Source organism: Neofelis nebulosa, chromosome 9 (genome assembly GCF_028018385.1).
Source record: "Neofelis nebulosa isolate mNeoNeb1 chromosome 9, mNeoNeb1.pri, whole genome shotgun sequence".
In the NCBI taxonomy this organism is placed as follows: Eukaryota; Metazoa; Chordata; class Mammalia; order Carnivora; family Felidae; genus Neofelis; species Neofelis nebulosa.
Genome location: NC_080790.1, coordinates 119,234,792 through 119,256,662, shown reverse-complemented (window position 1 = coordinate 119,256,662; position 21,871 = coordinate 119,234,792). Strand labels below are relative to the sequence as shown.

General features: G+C 40.2%; 2 protein-coding genes and 1 long non-coding RNA gene across 7 annotated transcripts in view; 2 read left to right on the top strand and 1 right to left on the bottom strand.

Moving 5' to 3' along the window:
• MANBAL (mannosidase beta like) overlaps positions 1-21,871 on the bottom strand; it is a 298,459-nt gene that overhangs the window by 192,140 nt on the left and 84,448 nt on the right. The window lies entirely within an intron of this gene.
• Positions 4,098-21,871, top strand: part of RBL1 (RB transcriptional corepressor like 1) — a 66,502-nt gene continuing 48,728 nt past the window's right edge. For 4 of the 5 annotated variants that reach the window (XM_058685529.1, XM_058685530.1, XM_058685528.1 and 1 more), the window contains exons 1-9: positions 4,098-4,263; positions 8,754-8,887; positions 15,499-15,699; positions 16,064-16,128; positions 16,232-16,360; positions 16,471-16,631; positions 18,708-18,757; positions 20,179-20,365; positions 21,500-21,666. In XM_058685529.1, the coding sequence (XP_058541512.1) occupies positions 4,108-4,263; positions 8,754-8,887; positions 15,499-15,699; positions 16,064-16,128; positions 16,232-16,360; positions 16,471-16,631; positions 18,708-18,757; positions 20,179-20,365; positions 21,500-21,666 (1,250 nt within the window). In that variant the 5' untranslated portion in view covers positions 4,098-4,107. The remainder of the gene's footprint in view (positions 4,264-8,753; positions 8,888-15,498; positions 15,700-16,063; positions 16,129-16,231; positions 16,361-16,470; positions 16,632-18,707; positions 18,758-20,178; positions 20,366-21,499; positions 21,667-21,871) is intronic. The other variant, XM_058685531.1, reaches the window with a different exon arrangement.
• On the top strand, positions 6,700-7,573 carry LOC131485729 (uncharacterized). Its single transcript, XR_009248980.1, has 2 exons — positions 6,700-6,948; positions 7,172-7,573. It is a non-coding gene; the product is annotated as an uncharacterized LOC131485729 (long non-coding RNA).

The window sequence follows — 21,871 nt, the reverse complement described above, 5'->3', positions numbered from 1 at the left end:
AGTGCCCCTCAGTTCAAGTCTGGATGTTCTGAAAGTCACATCAAAGGAAGAATCAGTATCTTGCACAAAGCAGGCATTCAGTAGACATCGTGGAATGAAGAAATTAAGGATTTTCAGGACTCAGTATACATGAAGTGAGAAAAGAATCAGGAGAATCAAATCCAGTAGCAAAGATGAAATGGGCTGGAGTCCATATGCTGCAACTCAATGAAAGCTAAACTACTAGAGAAATGAAAAATGAGGCAGTGAGTCTCTGGTTTGGTTTGTAATTCCTGAAGCTCTTTCCTTTTATCTTGGTTTCTTTTGAGGTCAGAATCACCCTCTGAAGTTTAGATCTGGATAAAAAAGTGATTAGTTATGACAAAGGCAAAAAACTTGACATTTCTCAGCTCTTGTGATCCTATCCAGGACCAACTATGAAAGCCAGGATCCCACGAGGCAGAGTTAGTTTTATTCTATTTTTCCTCAAAAACTTACCACCAATGTGTGTGCATTTGACAGACCAAGTGATATTTCTCAACAGTTGTTCCAAACAAACCTTTACCACTCTCAACTCCCTACTGCATGTTGCCCAACTTTGCACTCAGCAGAGCACCTAGCAGTTCTGCTTAATCTAGATGTAAGGTGATAACCTTGCAGACAAGAGCTACCTAGAAAAAAACCCAGGCTCTGGATTCTTGGGTTGGCCAGCTTTTCCAGGGCCTGGCTAAATCAATGATCTCTTTATCTTCAGTCTCTCTCTGCCTGCCCCTGTTGCTGATTATTCACATACTTGTGTTTCCCCTATCCTAGAAAATTCCCTTCCTTTTGCCTCTCCACCACAAAACTTCTTAGAAGCTTTTATTTCCTACTTCCAACTTTCTGACCTTCCTCCCTTTAGCCCCTCAGCCACAGTATTCTGGCTTCCACTCTCACCGTGCCAAAGAAAACTGCTCTGGCAAAGGTCACAAAAAACATATGAATGATAAGATATGAGGTCTTCTTTGAATTCTATTTTAATTCTCTGCGGTGTTGGCCTCTATGGAATACTTCTTTCCTGGCCTCTGAGATACCACTCCTTTATTTTTATACCTGTTTAGAAGTTTAATTCATTCATTCCTCAAATTCTGCCCATCTCTGAAATGTAGGTGTTCCTAAAGGTTCTACCCTGGAATCTCTTCTCATGCCAACACACCCCCTACCTGCTCCGTTAGCATCAGGAATTGCCTGAATATTCCCAATTCCTCATATCCGGGCTGTCCCCACTCCTGTAGCTCTCTCCTCAATAAGCATAAGTTAATCAGAAAACAAATGAGCCACTACAAGATGAATTTCACCCATTAGCTCCACTAATCCTGACATTTCTTTACTGACACACCCCTTGGCACTGGAGATAGACCTCCCCTCAACCACCCATACCAGCCCTCTAAGTAAATAAAAACCAATGGGAGGAGATTCTCTGTGCAGACACTATGTGCCAACATTCCCTCCAGAGATAATGAGATGGTCCTAAAGTCAGCTGCAGTAGTAGCTTCTAGAAGGAAGGAGAGAGTTGGAAGTACCACATGGGTGTTTCAGTTTGATTTTGAGTTTGAGGGGTAAGAGGAGTTTGAGTTTTTCTCCTTTGAGACCTGGCTTGCAGCTGGTTCCCAAATCCCAACCCTCTGCATGTGTGGATAGTATAGAAGACTGAGAAATTGTCAGGAGAGAGGAGAAAGGGGCTACCTTCCAGGTTCCAACAGCCTCCTCTTAAACTTCCTGCAAGCATCCCAAACACAGCTGCTCTGCGACTGAGCTCATCCTTCTGCTTGCACTCCCATTCCAGGAAACCGCATCACCTTTCACCCTCTTGGCCTAGATGGAAACTTCTGTTTGGGGGGGACTTCCCTTGTTATGCCCAGAATTCATGAGCCCCAAATACCGCCAGGGAGCCGAGTCCGATATAAAAGCAAAAGAGCCTTTATTCGAGCTAGCTCAAGCTCAATCCCTTACCTGCACCAACGCAGCGGTGAGATACCAGGGAGAGAGATGGAGTTTCAAAAGGACAAAGGTTTTATTGGGGCCCAGGGGCAGTTGGTGAGGTAACGGCTGTGGCCTCAGCCGATTGGCTGGGGAAGGGTCCGAGTCCTGTTAGGCAGGTGGGGGGGGGTCGTTACTCAAGGGGAGGAGGTGTGGTCAAGGTGAAGGACACAGAACAAGATGGAGTCAGCCGGCATAGGCCCGCCCTTTCACCCTCTTTAGCAGTGTCCCATTCAGTTCTGAGGCAGCGACTTCTCTTCAGACTGGCTCCTTCCAATGCTGGCCCAGCCCCCTGCCATCTCCATACCTCTGGTCTCTACCCCATCCAATCTGTGTCCCACTGTAGCCAGAGGGACGTTCTCAGAACATATATGGATCACTCCTTACCTCCTTTCATTAAAACCCACCACCGATGGGGCGCCTGGTGGCTCAGTTGGCTAAGCGTCTGACTCTTGATCTCGGCTGAGGTCATGATCTCACAGTTTTGTGAGTTTGAGCCTCGAGTCAGGCTCTGCGCTGGCAGCACGGAGCCTGCTTGGGATTCTTTCCCTCCCACTCTCTGTCTCAAAATAAATAAACATTTGAAAAACACACTGACAATGTCTAGGCTTTCGGTGGGGCTTATGAAGTCCTTTGCAACCTACCTTGACTTGTCTTCCATTTTCATCTCTGGTGACTCCTTCCCTCACCCAAGCATCAATGGACATTTTGTAATTTTTCAAGTACTATGAGCCAGGCACTAATCTAAACATTGTAATACTGTGAACATGGGGGAAAAAAAAAAAAAAAAAAAGGCCCCTGCTTTCATTCAAGTCACATTTTAGTAGGAAGAGCCAGTGAATAAACAAGATAATGTCAATTGTGATATGGTACTATAAGACAATGAAAAGGAGTATTGGCTGGAGGGTCAGCTATTTTACATACAGTGCTCAGGAATGGCCTGAGAAGTTTACGTTTAGTTGAACTTGAACCAGGAGGAGGAGCCAGACTAGCAAAGACCTGGCGTTGAGTATTTGGGGCTCTTTGAACAGCATGTGAGAAAGGCCTTGAGGCAAGAACTAGCTTGACAGCATGGCATTTTCAAGGTTCCAAAACAAAGCAGTTAGGCTGCACCTTATTATATACTCCTGCGGGGGCAATGAGGTGAGGCCACATCACAAGGAATTTGGATACTATTTTAAGGGCAAGAGGAATCTTTGAAAGATTTTGAGTAGAGTGACATGCTCTGGATCACTCTGGCTCTTCCTGCAGAAGGGGTTTTGGTGGAGCAGAAGGGGCAGCGTGGAGACCCGTTCCGTGCCTTAAGGCTTATGCTCAGGCCATTTCTAAGCCTGGAATGACTGTCTTGACTAGGACAGTTCCCAGGGTCATTGATTACTGCAATTCTCTCAGCCCAGTTCTAGCCTGGTTTAGCAACCGAGAAGAGACAAGGAGTAGTTCCCTGACATCCCTGCCTCTCCAGCCCTTCAGTCATTCAACAGACCACTCACTGGCCGCTGGAGACAGGAATCCCGAGGCCTCCCGCTGTCACGAGACCACTTTTTTCAGTTCGTGCCTCGGTCTCTTATCAAGGGGCAAGTCTGAGACGAAGTTTGGCGAGGCAGTGGAAAACACACGCCCATGGGTTAGTGGTACAGAGGAGGCTTCTCCCGAAGACGACCGAGGAGACCACCTCACAAGAGACAGCTCCGTCGAAGCCGAAGAGCAGCCGAGACCCGGACAGCTCCGCGGCCGTCAAGGCAGGATATGGACTACAATTCCCAGCAGCCTCTGCGCGCGGCTGCCGATCCCTCCGCAACAACTTGCTGCGCTGGCTGTGCCCCTCGCAGCCCGACAAAGACCACGCCCAGGGTGTTTTTTGTTTTTGTTTTTTTCCCCAGGAATTGAGATCCATCTTCTTATCACACATCTCCAGAGAGAGGCCACTGGGTGCCCTGGAGGAGAAACGGACTTTTTTGAGGGGAAACGCGGATGCATACTGTCGGAGAGACGTCGTGCTAAAGTCACCGACTTTCGCGCGCTTTGGCGCAGGGGGTTGTGGGTAGCGCGCCCAGAAAACGAGAAAGGAGCCGGGGGGCCGTGGCTGCGCCGCCCGCAGGGCCTGAGGGCATGTTCGAGGACGAGCCCCACGCTGAGGGGGCGGCGGTGCTTGCCGCCGCCGGAGAGGCGCTGCAGGCTCTGTGCCAGGAGCTGAACCTGGACGAGGGGAGCGCGGCCGAAGCCCTGGACGACTTCACCGCCATCCGGGGCAACTACAGCCTAGAGGTGAGCGGCGGCAGGTGGGGCGGCCGGACCAGACCCCTGCCAGGCCCCACCCTCGCCCCGCCCCTACCCCACCCTGTGGGGCGGTGGGAGTTTCCCCGCCGGGAAGGGTCGCTGCCCAGCCGGGAGCAGAGGAGTGCGAAGCTGGAAGGGCGGGTGTAGACCAATCTATCCGTTTTCTTTCTGAGGCGGGAAACCGAAGTCCGGAAGAGGAGCGGAGGGTCACACGTCACTCGGGGGTCCCCTAGACTCCAGACCAGCTTCCCTCCGCCCCGTCGAGCGCCGCAGACGTCGTGATAGTGCCCGTAAATCTGTTAAAAAACCAAATGCCATAATGGTAAAAGCTAAAGTGAAGTTAATGCTACACCACTGCCCAGCTCTTTAAATCTGTTATCTCACTTAGTTCTCACCACGACCCTGGGAACCCGACCTGGGATCGCCATTCCACGAAAGGGCTTAAGCTTTGGCCCCCACCCTTTGGCCTCGTCCGGGCGGAGGTGTGGGGTGCTCGCTTTGAAGAACGGCTCTCAGCCCCAGCTTGCTCCTGTGTCCGTATCCTGATGCTTAGCACAGGGCCTGGTTCTGGATAAAAGAAGTATAAACCATCATTAGATTCTTCCCAACCATTCTTGCATTGAGTCCTCCCCCACCGCCCTGTGAATATGGCAGGGCCGAATTATACCTGCTTTCCAGGTAATAATATCAAGGCCCAGAGAAGGGTCTTCCTCAGGGTCGTTCTGTTAATTATTATAGGAATCCAGACAAGGAATGCAGTGTAGAGATGGCGTTGCGGCGGAATGTATTTCATTATATTTAAATTCAGAGGTTTTGTTTCATGATCCAAGGGGTCTAGACACACACACACACACAGTGCTCCACCGACTCACCACCCAGTGAAATAATTAATGGGTGGGTTCAGAAGCATATAGTTGGATATTTGAAATTGAGTATGTGTGTCTGTATATGAGGGAAAAATACCTAAGAGACACTCTTCGTATGTCTCTACGGTAGGACTATTATAGACTGGATAAAGGACAGTGACCTGCATCCATGAGTGGCATGACTGGAAAGCTGAAGGAGGAATAAGAAAGGGAGATTATGAATTATGGCCGCTCAGTGAAAACAAACTAATTTCTAAAAGCCCAAGAAAGTGTTTCCGACATCCCAAGTCCACTTTTGGTCTGTCGCTGAATAAGCATTTACTGTGCAAACTGGTCAGGGCATTAAACTGGACACCTCTTTCAGATTCTTGAACATGCCAAGTTTCTTCCCACTTGTGTACTTTCTTCACGCCACACCCTCTGCCTGGAAACTTTTCCCACTCACCAACAGGCAAATTGGAGAACTAAATCTCCAGTTAGGGGAAGTTAATCAGGACATCTTGAATGTTTGATTTAGAGAGCACAGATCTGTGAATTAAGATTTGGTGAGGATTTATTCTGTCCAGAGTCTTTTATATTCTTCCTCTTCTTTTATTTTTTAAATTAACTTATCTATTTGAGAGAGAGCACGAGCAGGGAGGGGCAGAGAGAGAATCCCAAGCAGGCTCCACACTTAGAGCGCAGAGCCGGAGTCAGGCTCTATCCCACCAACCATGAGATCATGACCTGCACCCAGAAGCAAGAGTTGGACACTCAACCAACTTAGCCACCCAGCCGCCCCTCCTTTTTTTTCTCTTTTATTTGTTTTCGGTGAAAGACTCTTAGAGTAGGTATTTTCATAGATCTACTGGTTTTTATAAGGCAATCTTTAAAAAAAAATTTTTAAGAGAGAGATCATGCACGCAAGCGGGGGAGGGGCAGAGAGAGAGGGACAGAGGTTCTGAAGATGTGGGGCTGGAGGGACTGAGATGTGGGGCTGGAACACGTGAACTTCGAGATCATGACCTGAGCCTAAGTCAGACACTTAACCAATTGAGTCACCCGGGTGCCCCTCTGTTGTTAAGAAGCCCTGTCCCCAGCTTCCTGCCTGTCAGTATGCCTGACAACTTCCTGCTTACATTTCTCCCTTGCCTTTCCCTCTTACATTTTGGTGTCTCCCTCTGTGAATCCTTCTCTGACCTCCACTTAACATCAGTTATTATGCTATAGTCTCTCACACTTTATCTTCGATTCTTACAGCATGTCTCATCAATTATAGATCATGGTTTTCTGTTCCTTTTCTTAACTCTAAATTTGTAATTCAATGAGGTCAGAAACCATCATTGCATTTCTAAGGTCTAGCATCAGAATAAATAATAAAGATGACTTTTTTCTTTTTTTTTTTTTAGGAAAAAGAAGCAAAAATTTCAGTACTTATTTTCTTTATCTCTATGGTGTTTTCATCTAGTAACCTGTATCGAATGGCTCTTTTTTTTTTTTTACGTTTATTTTTAAGAGAGAGAGAGCATGCGCGACTGGGGGAGGGGCAGAGAGAGGGGGAGACACAGAATCTGAAGCAGGCTTTAGGCTCTGAGCTGTCAGCACATAGCCCAATGTGGGGCTCAAACCCACAAAGCACAAGATCATGACCTGAGATGAAGTCGGATGCTTCACCGACTGAGCTACCCAGCTGCCCCTCCAGTGGCTCTTGTAATACTTGGATGCTATTCCCAAATAATTGGTTAATCAAGGCTTCTAAAATTATCCAAACTTAAGCTTACTGCCTCATTTAATACTTTGAGCAAATAAGATTTCTCACTACTTCAACGTTTTTTATTTATTTTTGGGACAGAGAGAGACAAAGCATGAACGGGGGAGGGGCAGAGAGAGAGGGAGACACAGAATCGGAAACAGGCTCCAGGCTCCGAGCCATCAGCCCAGAGCCCGACGCGGGGCTCGAACTCACGGACCGCGAGATCATGACCTGGCTGAAGTCGGACGCTTAACCGACTGCGCCACCCAGGCGCCCCAAGATTTCTCACTACTTTAAGGTAGTAACACTGGGCTTTAACTCTATTGGTGCCCACCCCATTTCTGCCCACCCCTTTTGGATTACTACAAGAAATCTTTCCATGTTTTTATCCTTCTAGAATCTGGTCTTAAAGAGGATCTGTAGAATAGTAAATAGGAACAGTAATATGTTGTGCTGTATTGTGTCTAATTCTTAAACCTTAAAATCCATATATAGTTCAGTAGTAAACTTATAAAGTGATTTTAAGGGGCACCTGGGTGACTTAGTCGAATGTCTGACTCTTGATCTTGGCTCAGATCATGATTTTACACTGTTTGTAGGATCAAGCCCTATGTCAGGCTCTGTGATAATGCAAAGCCTGCTTGGGATTCTCTCTCCCTCTCTCTGCCCCTCCCCCACTGGCATGCATACTCTCTCTCTCCCAAAATAAATAAACTTCACAAAAAATAATAGGGATGCCTGGGTGGCTCAGTTGGTTGAGCATCTGACTTTGGCTTGAGTCATGATCTCGTGGTTCATGGGTTCAAGCCCTTCATTAGGCTCTGTGCTGACAGTGCAGAGCCTGGAGCCTGCTTCGGATTCTGTGTCTCCCTGTCTCTGCCCCTCTCCCATTCGGGCTCTGTCTCTGTCTCTGTCTCTGTCTCTCTCTCTCTCTCTCAAAAGTAGGTAAACATTAATAATAAAAAAGTGATTCTAACTTGGGAGATATCTCAAGTCTAAAGCAGACAATTAAGTGTTGAATTACCAAATGTCATCTTTTTTATAGCATTATAAATTGAGATATCTGCTAAAATAGGCTAAATTACTATTTTAAAGATTGGGTAAATATGGGTGCTCGGGTGGCTGAGTCAGTTGAACATCTGACTCTTGATTTCGGCTCAGGTTGTGATCCCAGGGTTGTGGCTTCAAGCCCTTTGTCAGGCTCTTCACTGAGCGTGGAACATCTTCAGATTCTCCCTTCTCCTCCCTCTCTCCTTTCCTCCTCCTCTCCCTCCTCCTCCCTCTCGCCCTCCTTCTCTCCCTCTACCCCACTCCCCTGCTCATGCTCTCTCTTTCTCTCTAAAATAAAAAATTTTTTTAAAGATTAGGTAAATAATTCCCCAAATTTTTACCTAACAAAAATGACAGTCTCCTTTATGTTGCTTGAGATAGATATGAACTTTTTATGTGTCTCCCTGGCCATCTTTCTACTCAGTACTTTCCTTTCTCTGCCAAACTGGTTAAAGAAGAAACATAAAATTAACATGGTGGAAAGGAACTTAAGCATCTTCAAGGCCATGACTCACTGGTGTTCTAAAATTGAGAAAGCCAGTGCTGAGAAATTTTAAGAGAACTCTTTGTATAATATTAGATTTGGGGTGTAGATGAAAGATCTGTTTTTAGACTAATGCTGATTTAGCATCTTACACAGGACTGATGTAAGGAGTTTTATACCCATTACTGCAAAACTAAGCTTCGTGACCTTGGGCAAATATCTTCATCACTTTGGCCTGTTATATATATAATGTAAGATCAGACAATTCCAAGATCTTTTTTTGGTTCTAGAATTCAAGCATTTTAACATAATACATCCATTTTACTGTTTGTCTTTTGCCTGCCAGGGAGAAGTTATACACTGGTTGGCATGTTCGTTATATGTTGCATGCCGCAAAAGCATTATTCCTACTGTTGGGAAGGGTATCATGGAAGGAAATTGTGTTTCACTTACCAGAATACTACGTTCAGCTAAATTAAGGTAAAGCACTTTGATTTTTCAAACACTGTTTTATAAGTCCTAAATTTAGCTTTAGAATTTAATTTCTGTTTAACTCTATTCCATTTTAAGTTTGTTATCCTATAGGTCTCCTTTTCCAATTCTCACATTATTCCATTGCCCCTTTTCCTCAAATTCTGACTTCAGAGGTCTCTGTACTAAATCTTTTTTATCTGTAGCTTTTTTTATTAATTTTTTTAAATTTGGAGACAATTTCAAGCTTTCAGAAAAGTTGCAAAAATAAGGAAAGTAGAAAGAACACCCAGATACCCTTGACCCAAATTCACCTATTGACATTTTACTCCATTTGCTTTGTCATTTGATCTTTCTCAAATAGTTTTTCCTCAACTATTTCAAAGTAAGTAACGTACATTATAGCCCTTTGTCCCTAAATAGTTCAGTGTATAAACTTAGATAACTACAACAATTACCAACTTTAGCAAAGTTAACATTGATACAATAATTTAATCTATTATCTCTATTCTAGTTTTATTAGTTGATCCAATAATGGTCTTTATAGCAGCTTTTTAAAAGAACAATTTCCAATCTAGGATCAGTTATTACATTCACTTATCATGTCAGTTTAGTTTCCTTTAATCAGGAATATTTCCACAGCAAGAATATAGTCCACAACCACCTTACCCCCCACTTTAAAAAAAAATTTTTTTTTAATGTTTATTTTTGAGAGAGAGAAAGACAAAGTGCTAGTAGGGGAGGGGCATAGAGAGAGGGAGACATAGGGTCTGAGTAGGCTCCAGGCTTGGAGCTGTCAGCACAGAGCCCGTTGTGGGTCTCAAACTCATGAGCTATGAGATCATGACCTGAGCTGAAGTTAGATGCTTAACCAACTGGAGCCACCCAGGCACCCCAATTACCTCCTCCTTTTTAATGGATTACTCCTCATTTTGGATTTGTCTCATATTTTCTTATACTTAGAAGCAAGTTACATATCCCCAGATAGAAAACTACATAAGTAGTTTTGTGTCTTCACTATATTACATCTGGAGGCACGATATCCACCTGCTTCTCTTTGGTGATGTTAATTTTGATTATCTGCTAAAGGTGTTGTCTTGTTTTTCTACTGTATAGTTAATATTTTTTACCTTGCAACAGGTAAGCAATCAGAAGGTCTTAGCTATAGCTTTTACTTGCTCTAGTATTAATCATGTGGAACTATTTGCCTGGATACAAAACAAAAGAAATGGAGTGAACCAGATATAGGTGGTAGTGTTCTCAGTTTCTGGGATTTTCTACCCATGACAAGACTACTTGAGGTTGTTGTCTATTTGCTGTCATGGGTTTCCAGCATGGAAGAGAAACAAACTTTGAAAGACCTATCCAGGGAGAGCAATTAGGTTTCAATTCATGCTAAATTAAAAACCAAAATTTTTTTTTTCTCAGAACAATTTTAGTTTTCGTAAGTGGAAAAATAGTGCATTAAAGACAAAATTTTTCCCTGAAGGCAGTTTTTAAAACTTTAATAGGTATCAATTTTTGTCATTAGTGATAAAAATAAAATGAAAGTATAATTAAGATTGAATTCACATAGGGGCGCCTGGGTGGCGCAGTCGGTTAGGCGTCCGACTTCAGCCAGGTCACGATCTCGCGGTCCGTGAGTTCGAGCCCTGCGTCAGGCTCTGGGCTGATGGCTCGGAGCCTGGAGCCTGTTTCCGATTCTGTGTCTCCCTCTCTCTCTGCCCCTCCCCCGTTCATGCTCTGTCTCTCTCTGTCCCAAAAATAAATAAAAAACGTTGAAAAAAAAAAAAATTAAAAAAAAAAAGATTGAATTCACATAATTTTTTTAATTGAGCAGAATATCCCTCTTCATTGTAATATAAAATAATCTGACTTTTCTATCAGTGTTTCTCATTATTGACCATATAAAAATTTTTAAATATTTAGAATATTAGGTTATTGGGGAAACTGAACCAAAAAGAACTTAAAATTTAGAGCAGTATAAGTATATGGTAAAAATTTCAAATAATGAAAACATTCTGGAGATGTATGGTGGTGATGGTTGCACGTTGGGAAGGTACTTAATGTACACTTAAAAATGGTTAAAATGGTAAGTTTTCTGTTATGTATACTTTTACCATCATTTTTTAAAAGGTTCACAAATTTTCAAATAATACAGAAGGTTTAAAAATGTAAAGATACCTCTTTGTTTTTTTTCCTCATTCCCCAGAATTAACCACTTAAACAATTTACTGTTAATAAATTATTAAACAGAAAAAAAAAGCCTGTTTTTTAGTGTTTTGGTTGTTTTTTAAAACATAAATGCGATCCTACTATATGTATTATTTTGCAGTTGCTTTTCTTAATATTCTGGTAATCCTTCCATATCACCATAAGTAGCTCTTCCTTACTCTAGGATTTAGGGTGTAAGGATGTTTCATATAGTTAGCCAACCCCTTATCAATGACCATTTAGGTTGTATCCAGTTCTTTGTGGTAATACACAGCTGAACATCATTGTGAAAATGTATTTCCGCTAAATTTCTAAAAATGTAGTGAAGGGTCAAAAGGTACTAGTTTTTTTAATGTAGATTGATAGAAATTAAAAAAAAATTTTTTTTAATGTTTATTTTTGAGAGAGAGTGAGCAGGGGAGGGGCAGAGAGAGAGGGAGATAGAGAATTCAAAGCAGGCAAAGCCTGTCAGCACAAAGCCCAGTGTGGGGCTTGAACCAACCAAACTTGAGATCATGACCTGAGCCAAAGTCGGGCACTCAACCAACTGAGCCACCCAGGTGCCCCTGATATAAATTTTTTCAGGTGTCAGATTCTGAACTACTAAAAGAGCATAGACCAGCTTCATCATGTTCAGACAAATAAAAAAGAATTACAAGTGATGTTATTATTTACATTGATTTATAGTAATTTGGGCTATTTTCACAATTTGAACTTTAAGGATAATTTTAAATGATTAAATCTTTTTTTTTTTTTAATGTTTATTTATTTTGGTCATGGGGAAGAGAATCCCAAGTAGGCTCTGCGCTGTCAGCACAGAGCCCTACATGGGGCTTGGTCCCACGAACCATGAGATCATGACCTGAGCCAAAGCCGAGAGTCAGACATTTAACCAACTGAGTCACCCAGGTGCCCCTGATTATTTTCATCAAATATTGCTCATAAATCATACTGCAAAATACTGTGCAAATGTAGATTCTAGATGTACATGTAAAACTAGAAAATTTTTATTGAGAAATTACCTGTATGGTAGGCACTTACTATATACTAAGGGTTTGTATTTTTTTATTCAGTTAATCCTCACAGTTAATCCCATGAAATGAATCTCATTTTACAGATAAGGAAACCAAGTCACCAAGAACTTAAATTACTTCCCAAAGGTTATACCCCTAGTAAGTGGCGGAGCCTCCCAAGTCCATGCTGTATTACATATGCATCCACCCACAAATATTAGTATGTTTGTTTTGAACTGTATTTATATATTCAACCTCAGTTTGTGAAAAAACTTAACCAAAGCAACTTTCAACTTAAAATGAGTTCCAACTAAAAATTTATTTGGCTATTAAGTGTAATATTAAAAAATAGTTACTGTTATATAATTTGAATTTTTATTTTGTCTGCATCTTACTGTATTAAGTATTGAGAAGTAATTTTTCCACATTTTTCACAAGTTTTTCAATAACTTGCGATTTAAATCAAGATGACATTCATTCATTATTTTCATGTTATAATAGAACCTGAATGAATATTTAGTTCATGAAAATTTTTTTTTCATAATTTTAATTGGAACATTGATGATGTTAACTTTTTACACAATAATTTCTTTTTTATTTTTTGAGTGCCAGTAAAATTCAGTAGTGTGCTGCTATTGGGACGTATGCCCCATGTTTACCATCCCTACTCTATATTTGTTTTAGGGGGTGTGTGTGTGTGTGTGTGTGTGTGTGTGTGTGTGGTAAAATCTACATAACAAAATTTACCACGTAACCAATTTTAAGTGAATATAGTTCGGTGGCATTAAATACATTTACATTGTGCAACCATCACCACTATCCATCTCCAGAACTTTTTCAGTTTCCCAAATTGAAACTCTGTAACAATTAAACAACAACTTCCTTCTTCTCCCTCCTCCTAGCCCTTGGCATGTATCAGCACTTCATTCCTTTTTATGTCTGAATAGTATTTACATTGCATGGATATATCACATTGTGTTTATCCACTTATTAGTTGATGGATACTTGAGTTCTTTGTACCTTTTGGCTATTATGAATAATGCTGCTATGAACAGTTGTGTACAACTTTTGGAGACATATTCATTTGGGGGGTGGTGTATATGTATGAATGGAATTGTTGGATCATATGGGAATTCTATGTTTAACCTTTTGAGAAACTGTCAAGATTGTTTTCCAAAGTGCACGAGTTTACATTCCCACCAGCAGAGCTTGAGGGTTCCGTTTTACCACTACCCTTGCCAATACTTGTTATTATTTGTCTTTTTTATTATGGCATTCTAGTAGGCATGAAATGGTATCTTGTATTTTCCCTGATGGCCAGTGATGTGGAGTTTCTTTTCATGTGCTTTTTGGAATAATGTTTTCTTTACAACAGAATCCCAATGAACAGGATAGTTTTGAAAGCTGTCAAGTTTACTTTGCTTCTTATTTTAGTTTTAAAAATCATAATCCTAGTTTAAGTAATAACAATGCTGTAAGGGTCTTTTTTTGTTTTCAGACATTTGATGTACTTTGTTCCACAATAGAACAGCCATTTTTGGGATAACAGTAAATACAGTGGATTTATATGGGGATGTGTTAGTCAAGCCCCTTGTTTATAAAAAAAACAGATACCAACTACCAACTTTGGCTAACTTAAGGAGAAGAGAAATTTACTGAAAGGATATTGAATAGCTGACAAAGTCTTTAGAATGACTTGAAAAAATAGACTTGGAAAATGTCCAGGAACAAAAGGAGCCTAGCTATAGCGAAAAGCATATCACAAAAATTTATCTAACAAGGACATGACTTGCATGATCATCAGTACCATCCCTGGACATTGTGACTGTATTTGCCCCTGAGAGCTAATTGATTGTAAGAATTAATCAGTTGTTGTATTCTCTGCGCCACCAGCTCCATATTCAAAATCCCAAACATACATCAAAGACCTCAGGTTTTATGCCTTCACCCTAACTTCCAGTGAAGGTGATCTACCTAGCAGATGGCAAGATTCAAAATTGGGGAATTCCTCAAACAAAGGAAAGGATTTCACATGCTGAGCATCCCTGCCTCCCCAAACAAAGTCTCCTACAAGAGACTATAATCTGTCAGCCCAAATAAATATTTAGCAACCTGGCAATAATGTTTTTTGCTATTGTTTATAATCTTTTTAAAAATATTTATTTAATTTTGAGAGACAGAGAGAGAAAGCCAAGGAAAGGCTGAGAGAAAGGGAGAGAGAGAATCACAAGCAGATTCCAAGCTGTCAGCACAGAGCCTCACACGGGGCTCAGACTCACAAACCATGAGATCATGACCTGAGCTGAGATCACGAGTCAGTCGCTTAAGCATCCAACTTCGGCTCAGGTCATGATCTCACGGTTCGTGGGTTCGAGCCCCAGTCGGGCTCTGTGCTAACAGCTCAGAGCCTGGAGCCTGCTTCAGATTCAGTGTCTCCCTCTCTCTCTGCCCCTCTCCCACTCACACTCTGTATCTCTCTCTCTCTCTCTCTCTCTCTCTCTCAAAAATAAAGAGTAAAAAAAAAAAAATTTGTAAAAAAGACTCTTAGAGTCTCAGATTTCAATCAGCATATCTGGAGTTTGGGTACCTGTGGACAATTAGCTGATGATGTCTTCTATCAACTTTTTTTTTTTTTTTAAAGTATCATTCCAGGGGCCCCTGGGTGGCTCAGTCAGTAAAGCATGCAACTCTTGATCCTGGGGTTGTGAGTTCAAGCCCCACGTTGGGTGAAGAGATTACTTTTAAAATCTTTATAAAAAAAGTATTCTGTATATAGTGCTAGACACTTATATGGACCTTAGCACTACATATTTTCAATCTAAGACCATACTAACATGGGGACATAAAAAATGTACCCATAATTGAATAAGCCAGAAAGGTGGAGTAATAATCATTAAGTGATTTTCTGGATATGTACTACCTTCTTCGTTTATATTTGGTGGTAGCACCACACATTGGAACATGAACACTTGAATTTTATTCCTAAACTGTAGCTGTCTGGTGCTTTGTGATCAACTTCCAGAATCCACTACTTGGGAGATTATGTCTGTCCTCAAACTAATTTTGTGAACTCAACAATCTGTTGGTATTTACTCTGTAATGTATATACAAATTACTGTCTAGGTGCTGTAGGGAATAAAAGAAGTAGGTAGGTGTCATTGCCCCTTGCTTAGAAGACATTGATGTAATGACCATAATTCAAAATCTACATTCCTATAGTGATTCTGGGAGTCAGAGTAATTTCATAGCACTTGGGAGCGAGATTTTTTGGTTGCTTTTTTTTTTTTTTTTGATAAATTTAGGTTTTTAGATAAAGATTTGTAGGCGTAAATAAAATGTTAACTTGTCCATTGTATAGACTCCTTTTAAAGTTGCTTTTTTTAATTTGTTTAGCTTAATACAGTTTTTTAATAAAATGAAGAAGTGGATGGACATGTCAAACCTGCCACAAGAATTTCGTGAACGTATAGAAAGGCTAGAGAGAAATTTTGAGGTGTCTACTGTAATTTTCAAAAAATTTGAGCCAATTTTTTTAGATATATTTCAAAATCCATATGAAGAGCTACCGAGGTTACCACGAAGCAGGAAGCAGAGGTGAGAACCTTAATCGTTATATAATTGATATAAAAAAACATAAAGCTTAGGAAATTTGCATTTTTAAAGTCTGTTTTTTACCATAAGAATCCATTTGTGGAAAAAAAATTTTTTTAAACCCATTTATAATTACCGTATCTGGAAATTCAGGGTAATACTTATTTTTTTATGTTCTGATTATTTTGTGCAGACTAAAAAGGCTTATTTAAGTCCATTTAACGGACTGTAAATTGTCCTTTGTGAATGGAATTTTACATGTAATTTGGCTTTCTAGTTATTTATATTTGCTATTTCAATTTAAATGACAAATGTGGAGTGATATTTAGCAAATTAGTCAATTAAAAAGTACATTTTTTCTTTCTAGGAGGATTCCTTGCAGTGTTAAGGATCTCTTTAATTTCTGTTGGACCCTCTTTGTTTATACTAAGGGTAAGGTGATACTTTCAGTGGTTTTACATTTCTACTGTGGGCACTGGTTATTTGACATGAGAGGTTTCTGGTCTTCGTGTCTTTTTTTTTTTTTCTTATAAAGGTAATTTTCGTATGATTGGAGATGATTTAGTAAACTCTTACCATTTACTTCTGTGCTGCTTGGATCTGATTTTTGCCAATGCCATTATATGCCCAAATAGACGAGATTTGTTAAACCCATCATTTAAAGGTAATAACCTTATTTATTTTTAAAAATTCGTCATAGTTTTTAGAAAAAGTTTTGAAAGTTGACCATATTCTTCTTCCCCCTCTTTTGCTCTTCATACCCTATCAAACTAGGTTTACCATCTGATTTCCATACTGCTGACTTTAGGGCTTCTGAAGAACCTCCCTGCATCATTGCTGTACTGTGTGAACTGCATGATGGACTTCTAGTAGAAGCAAAAGGAATAAAGGAGCACTACTTTAAGCCGTATATTTCAAAACTCTTTGACAGAAAGGTACTGTACTTATAAGTGAATGGCTAAGATTTTTAAGGGTCAGTAGCAGGAGCCTCAAAGGCAAAAACAAGGTTTTAAGCAAGTTCTCAGTGTTACAGGACTCAAGTTCCAGATTATCAGGGTTCAGTCTCTGCTGTGATGTAGAATGCTGTGGTGCAGAATTGCCCTATGATCTTTTGTGGTGTGCAAACTGAGCTGTTAAAGACTGTGACCAACTGTATGTACTGTCAAGTAAATTCATAGGCAGAGGCAGCTGTAAGAGGCTCTGATAAAAGAATTACGAAGAACAGAACGTAAAAAGCAGGTCAGAGTAAACTAATTCACTGCCACAATTTGAGTAACTGCTGAGTATTTTCTAAAGGTGGGATGATCTATAACAACTATAGCTTTAATTCCATATAAATAGAGCAGGAAATCCGTTATAGTTTTGTAGCTGCTTACAGGTTATCTGCATGCATTCTGGGTTTTCCTGTAGGTAATTCACTTAGCTATTTCTGTATTTATGAAATGGCTTATTCCTCTTGGTCTCAGTGTCTTACTTCCCAAACATTGAGCCATTTAATCCAGCTAGTCCTTGAGTTTTCTCTTTGGTGAAAAAGGGTTTTAAATTAGGTCATCACTGTGGTACCCCTCTTTGTAGATATTATGAGATTTTTCTTTAAGCATAAAGTCTTTCCTACATGGTGGCTCTTCTTTTACACAAACTTTTGTATTTAGTGTTATCTTTCTTCCAGAGAGAGAGAGAGAGAGAGAGAGAGAGAGAGTGAGTGTGTGTGTGTGTGTGTGTGTGTGTGTGTGTGTGAGTGTCGTGGCTCCTTATCTGTTTGTTAAACATTTCCAGCAAAGTAAACTTTGACAGGAACTCAAGGATTATGTCTTTTGTGCTCTGCAGCAGCAGCATACTAGTAGCTCTAAGGTATAATGACCATACATCTTGGTTTGCCTGGATTATCTAGTTTTGGGTTGTTGTCTTGGCATAATTATTATAGGACTTCATTTCACTCCTGAAGTATCCTGAGTTGGACAATTGTCCTTCTGCTCTTGGGCCACAGATATTTTGTTTGGCCTGTGTAGGACATTCTTTATTTTAATTTCATTCCATTTTAATTTACATATAAAGACTTTTTATGTGAAAATCTCTTTCAAAAATCGGAAGCTGTGGCAAAACAGGATTGGAATATCTACATGAATTTCTACATGGGTAACTCTGATCAAGTTAAATGATGGCCACCTCTTTTAAGATGGGAAGTATGCTTTCTACCCTCTTCATTTATGTATGTTGAGCTTTGACCCCTGAAGGCATTTGAGTTTGCAACCCTGATGTATAGTAGTCTAAGCATAGTGTGGGGTACATAGAAAATATTATAAACAGTGTACTTTTCTTCTCTCACCAGCAACAGTACCTATATTCCCTTTGAATCTTTTTCTTGCCTGATACATATAATCATTCGATAAATGTTAGTTTCCCTTCTCCATAGACCAGTGTTTAAAATTGGACTGCTTTTGTCAGAATCACTTGGGGAATTTTTTTTTTTTTAATTTTTTTAACGTTTATTTATTTTTGAGACAGAGACAGAGCATGAATGGGGGAGGGTCAGAGAGAGGGAGACACAGAATCCGAAAGAGGCTCCGGGCTCTGAGCTGTCAGCACAGAGCCCGACGCGGGGCTTGAACTCACAGACCGCGAGATCGTGACCTGAGCCGAAGTCGGCCGCTCAACCGACTGAGCCACCCAGGCGCCCCAGAATCACTTGGGGAATTTATATAAAATGCTGCTTCAGCTCAGAACTTGGGGTCCATCAATCTGCATTTTTTAGAAGTTCCCCTAAGTGCTTCTTATGTCACTAGAATTTAGAAACCACTGCCATAGGCCAACTTCAAAGTATTTTCAAAATGGACTTTAAACTTTTATTTGCACACTATATAGGTTTTACTGGTTTGAAAGAAATATTCAGTAATTCTCTTTTGTGTGTATATTATTTATAACAACTTCCAATGTGAAAATTTAGATAAATGTCATGTTTTTGTATGTTATTGTGTTTAATTACATGTCACAAAATGACTTTTTCTTCCCAGATTTTAAAAGGAGAATGCCTCCTGGACCTTTCCAGTTTTACTGATAATAGGTAAGTATCTAACACTAATGGTATCTGCCATATTATAGGCTGTCAATGATTTATTGCAACTTATTAAGTGGAACATTATATCAAGTTAACTCCTTCAAACTCAAGTTCCTTCTGCATTAGTGGTATTAACTAGATGTTGTTAACTAAGCCTTGTTGTCTTTAAGTACACTTATTTTAGGAAACCTTTGCCACTTAAAAGAGCTCCTTCCAGAGAAACTCATAAACAGACCCAATGACTTCTGGCAAATTCAGAATATATATATATTCAAAGCAACTATTGTTCTCTTAATCAGATCTCTTGATCAGATCTTAATTAGGTTCAGCTAGTTTTGAGATTAAGTTTATACTCTCTTTTTGCTCATCTTTCAGAGTAATTTATTATCGTTATATATGTGAATGTGAAGCATGTCCATAATCAGATAAGAACCTTCAATATTGTTAGATGGGCAGAGTTAAAAATTTGAAAGTCATCAGCTTTTCCAGGTCTTGGAGTCTAAATCTATCTTGAAGTGAAGATAAATCCATTGTGGAGATGCCTAGCTGTTTCAGTTGGTAGAGCATGCCACTGTTGATCTTGGGATCATGAGTTCAAGCCCCATGTTGAGTGTAGAGATTACTTTAAGAAATAAAAATTTTTTTTAAAAAAAGGTAAATCTGTGTGTAACTTAGTTTTATTCTAGCTACTTAAAATAATTCTTGGGGTGCGTGGCTGGCTCAGTCAGAAGAGCACAAGACTCTTGATCTCAGGCTTATCAGTTCGAGCCCCACGTTGGGTGTAGAGATTACTTAACAATAAAATCTTTAAAGGGGCACGTGGGTGGCTCAGTCGATTGAGTGTCTGACTTCAGCTCTGGTCATGATATCACAGTTCGTGAGTTCGAGCCCCAGACTCACTCCTGTCAGCATAGAGCCTGCTTTGGATCCTCTGTCCTCCTCTGTGCGCTCACTCTCTCTCTCTCTCTCTCTTTCTCTCTCTCTCTCTGTCTCTGTCTCTCTCTCTCAAAAATGAATAAATACTAAAATAAAATCTTTATGGGATGCCTGAGTGGCTCAGTTGGTTAAGCGTCTGATTTCAGTTCAGGTCATGATCTCACAGTTCATGGGTTCAAGCCCCACATGAGGCTCTGTGCAGACAGCTCAGAGCCTGAAGCCTGCTTCCGATACTGTGTCTCCCTCTCTCTCTGCCCCTCCCCCACTCATGCTCTGTCTCTTCTCTCTCTCAAATAAACATTTAAAAAAATTTTTTTTTTTTTAGTAAAATCTTTAAAGGGGCATCTGGGTGGCCAGCGGGTTAAGCATCCAACTCTTGATCTCAGCTCAGGTCATGATCCTTTCTCTCTTTCTCTCTCTCAAAATAAATAAACTTTAAAAAAATAATTTAAAAAAATCTTTAAAAGTAAATAAAATAATTCTCTTTTCAGCAAAGCAGTGAACAAGGAGTATGAAGAATATGTTTTAACTGTTGGTGATTTTGATGAGAGGATCTTTTTGGGAGCAGATGCAGAAGAGGAAATTGGAACTCCTCGAAAGTTCACTGGTGATGCCCCATTAGGAAAACTGACAGCACAGGCTAATGTGGACTGTAATCTTCAACAACACTTTGAAAAAGTAATATAACTTAGCCTGGCCTCAGTCTTGAATGATCTTTTTCTCTCTGTGTGTGATTCTACTAACAACAGACACATCTTTCAAGTTAAATCTTGAGTTTCTTCTACTAATTTTTATTTTCCATGAAAGCCTTAAAAGGTAATTTTTAAAAGTGGCATTTAGGGGGCACCTGGGCGGCTCAGTCAGTTAAGCATCTGACTTTGTCTCAGGTCATGATCTCACAGCTTGTGGGTTCGAGCTCCACGTCGGGCTCTGTGCTGACAGCTCAAAGCCTGGAGCCTACTTTGGATTCTCTCTCTCTCTCTCTCTCTCTCTCTCTCTCTCTCTCTCTCTCCCCCCCCTTTCCTCCCTCCCTCCCTCCCTCTCTCCCGCTACCCCTCCCTCCCTCTCTCTCCACCTCCCCCTCTCACACTCTGTCTCTCTCTGTCTCTCAAAAAATAAATAAACATTAAAGAAAATTAAAAGTGGCATTTAGTATTACCTCATTTCTTGATGCTTTTCATATTTTTGATGTATTTTCCCAGAATGCCTGGACTTCTCAGTAGGCTATGTGTCTTTTGACATAAAGAAGGGTTTATGCTTTCTTATCATTCTTTGTATCACTTTAGCCACTTGCTTTAAAATTTAGTTTCCTTCTACCCATGACAAACTATGTGCTTACCCTGAACTTTAGCCATACAACTCTGGGCTTGATTGTGAATAGTGAAGGCTTAATTCTGTATTTATGTGTAAAATGGATTGGAGAATGAGGTCTAATGGAAAACTTACTGGTCTAGAAGGTAGAAAACCTGTTTTAGAACAAGCCTCTTCCACTAACTTTATCAGCTTCAACAGTTTTTTAAACTTTTCTGTGCCTGTTTCATATGTAAAGTGAAAATGTGTATATTTCAAATGAGTATTATGATAAAATGAGATAATAGGTAGTAAATACTTTGAAAAAGTGTTTTTTTGAATGTGAGGATGTTATTAGCATTATATTGTTAAAAATTTGGTGGATAACCAGAGGAGGGAGGAAAAAAGTACTACTAAATATGAATAGAGAAGGTGATACATACACTGAATTAAACACATAATGAGGGCAAGATAACTTTTTAATCTGTTTAAACTTTTTAAAAGATTTTTCTTTTTTGACAGAAAACATCATTTGCACCTTCTACCCCACTGACAGGACGGCGATATTTACAAGAAAAAGAAGCAGTCATTACTCCGGTTGCTTCAGCCACTCAAAGTGTGAGCCGATTACAGAGTATTGTGGCTGGACTGAAAAATGCACCAAGTGAACAACTTATGAATATTTTTGAGTAAGTATAATATTATCTTTCTAAATAAATTTTAATTACAAGGTATGTTGACCTAAAATCAGATGGAAGTACCTATTAAAGTTACATAGAGATATTATTTCATAATATTATAGACCTTAAAGTTTAAATAAATACATCTTAAGGTTATTTAGCCCTGACATCCCACTCTTATATCTACCCCTAAGTTATGCATTAATTGGTTTTC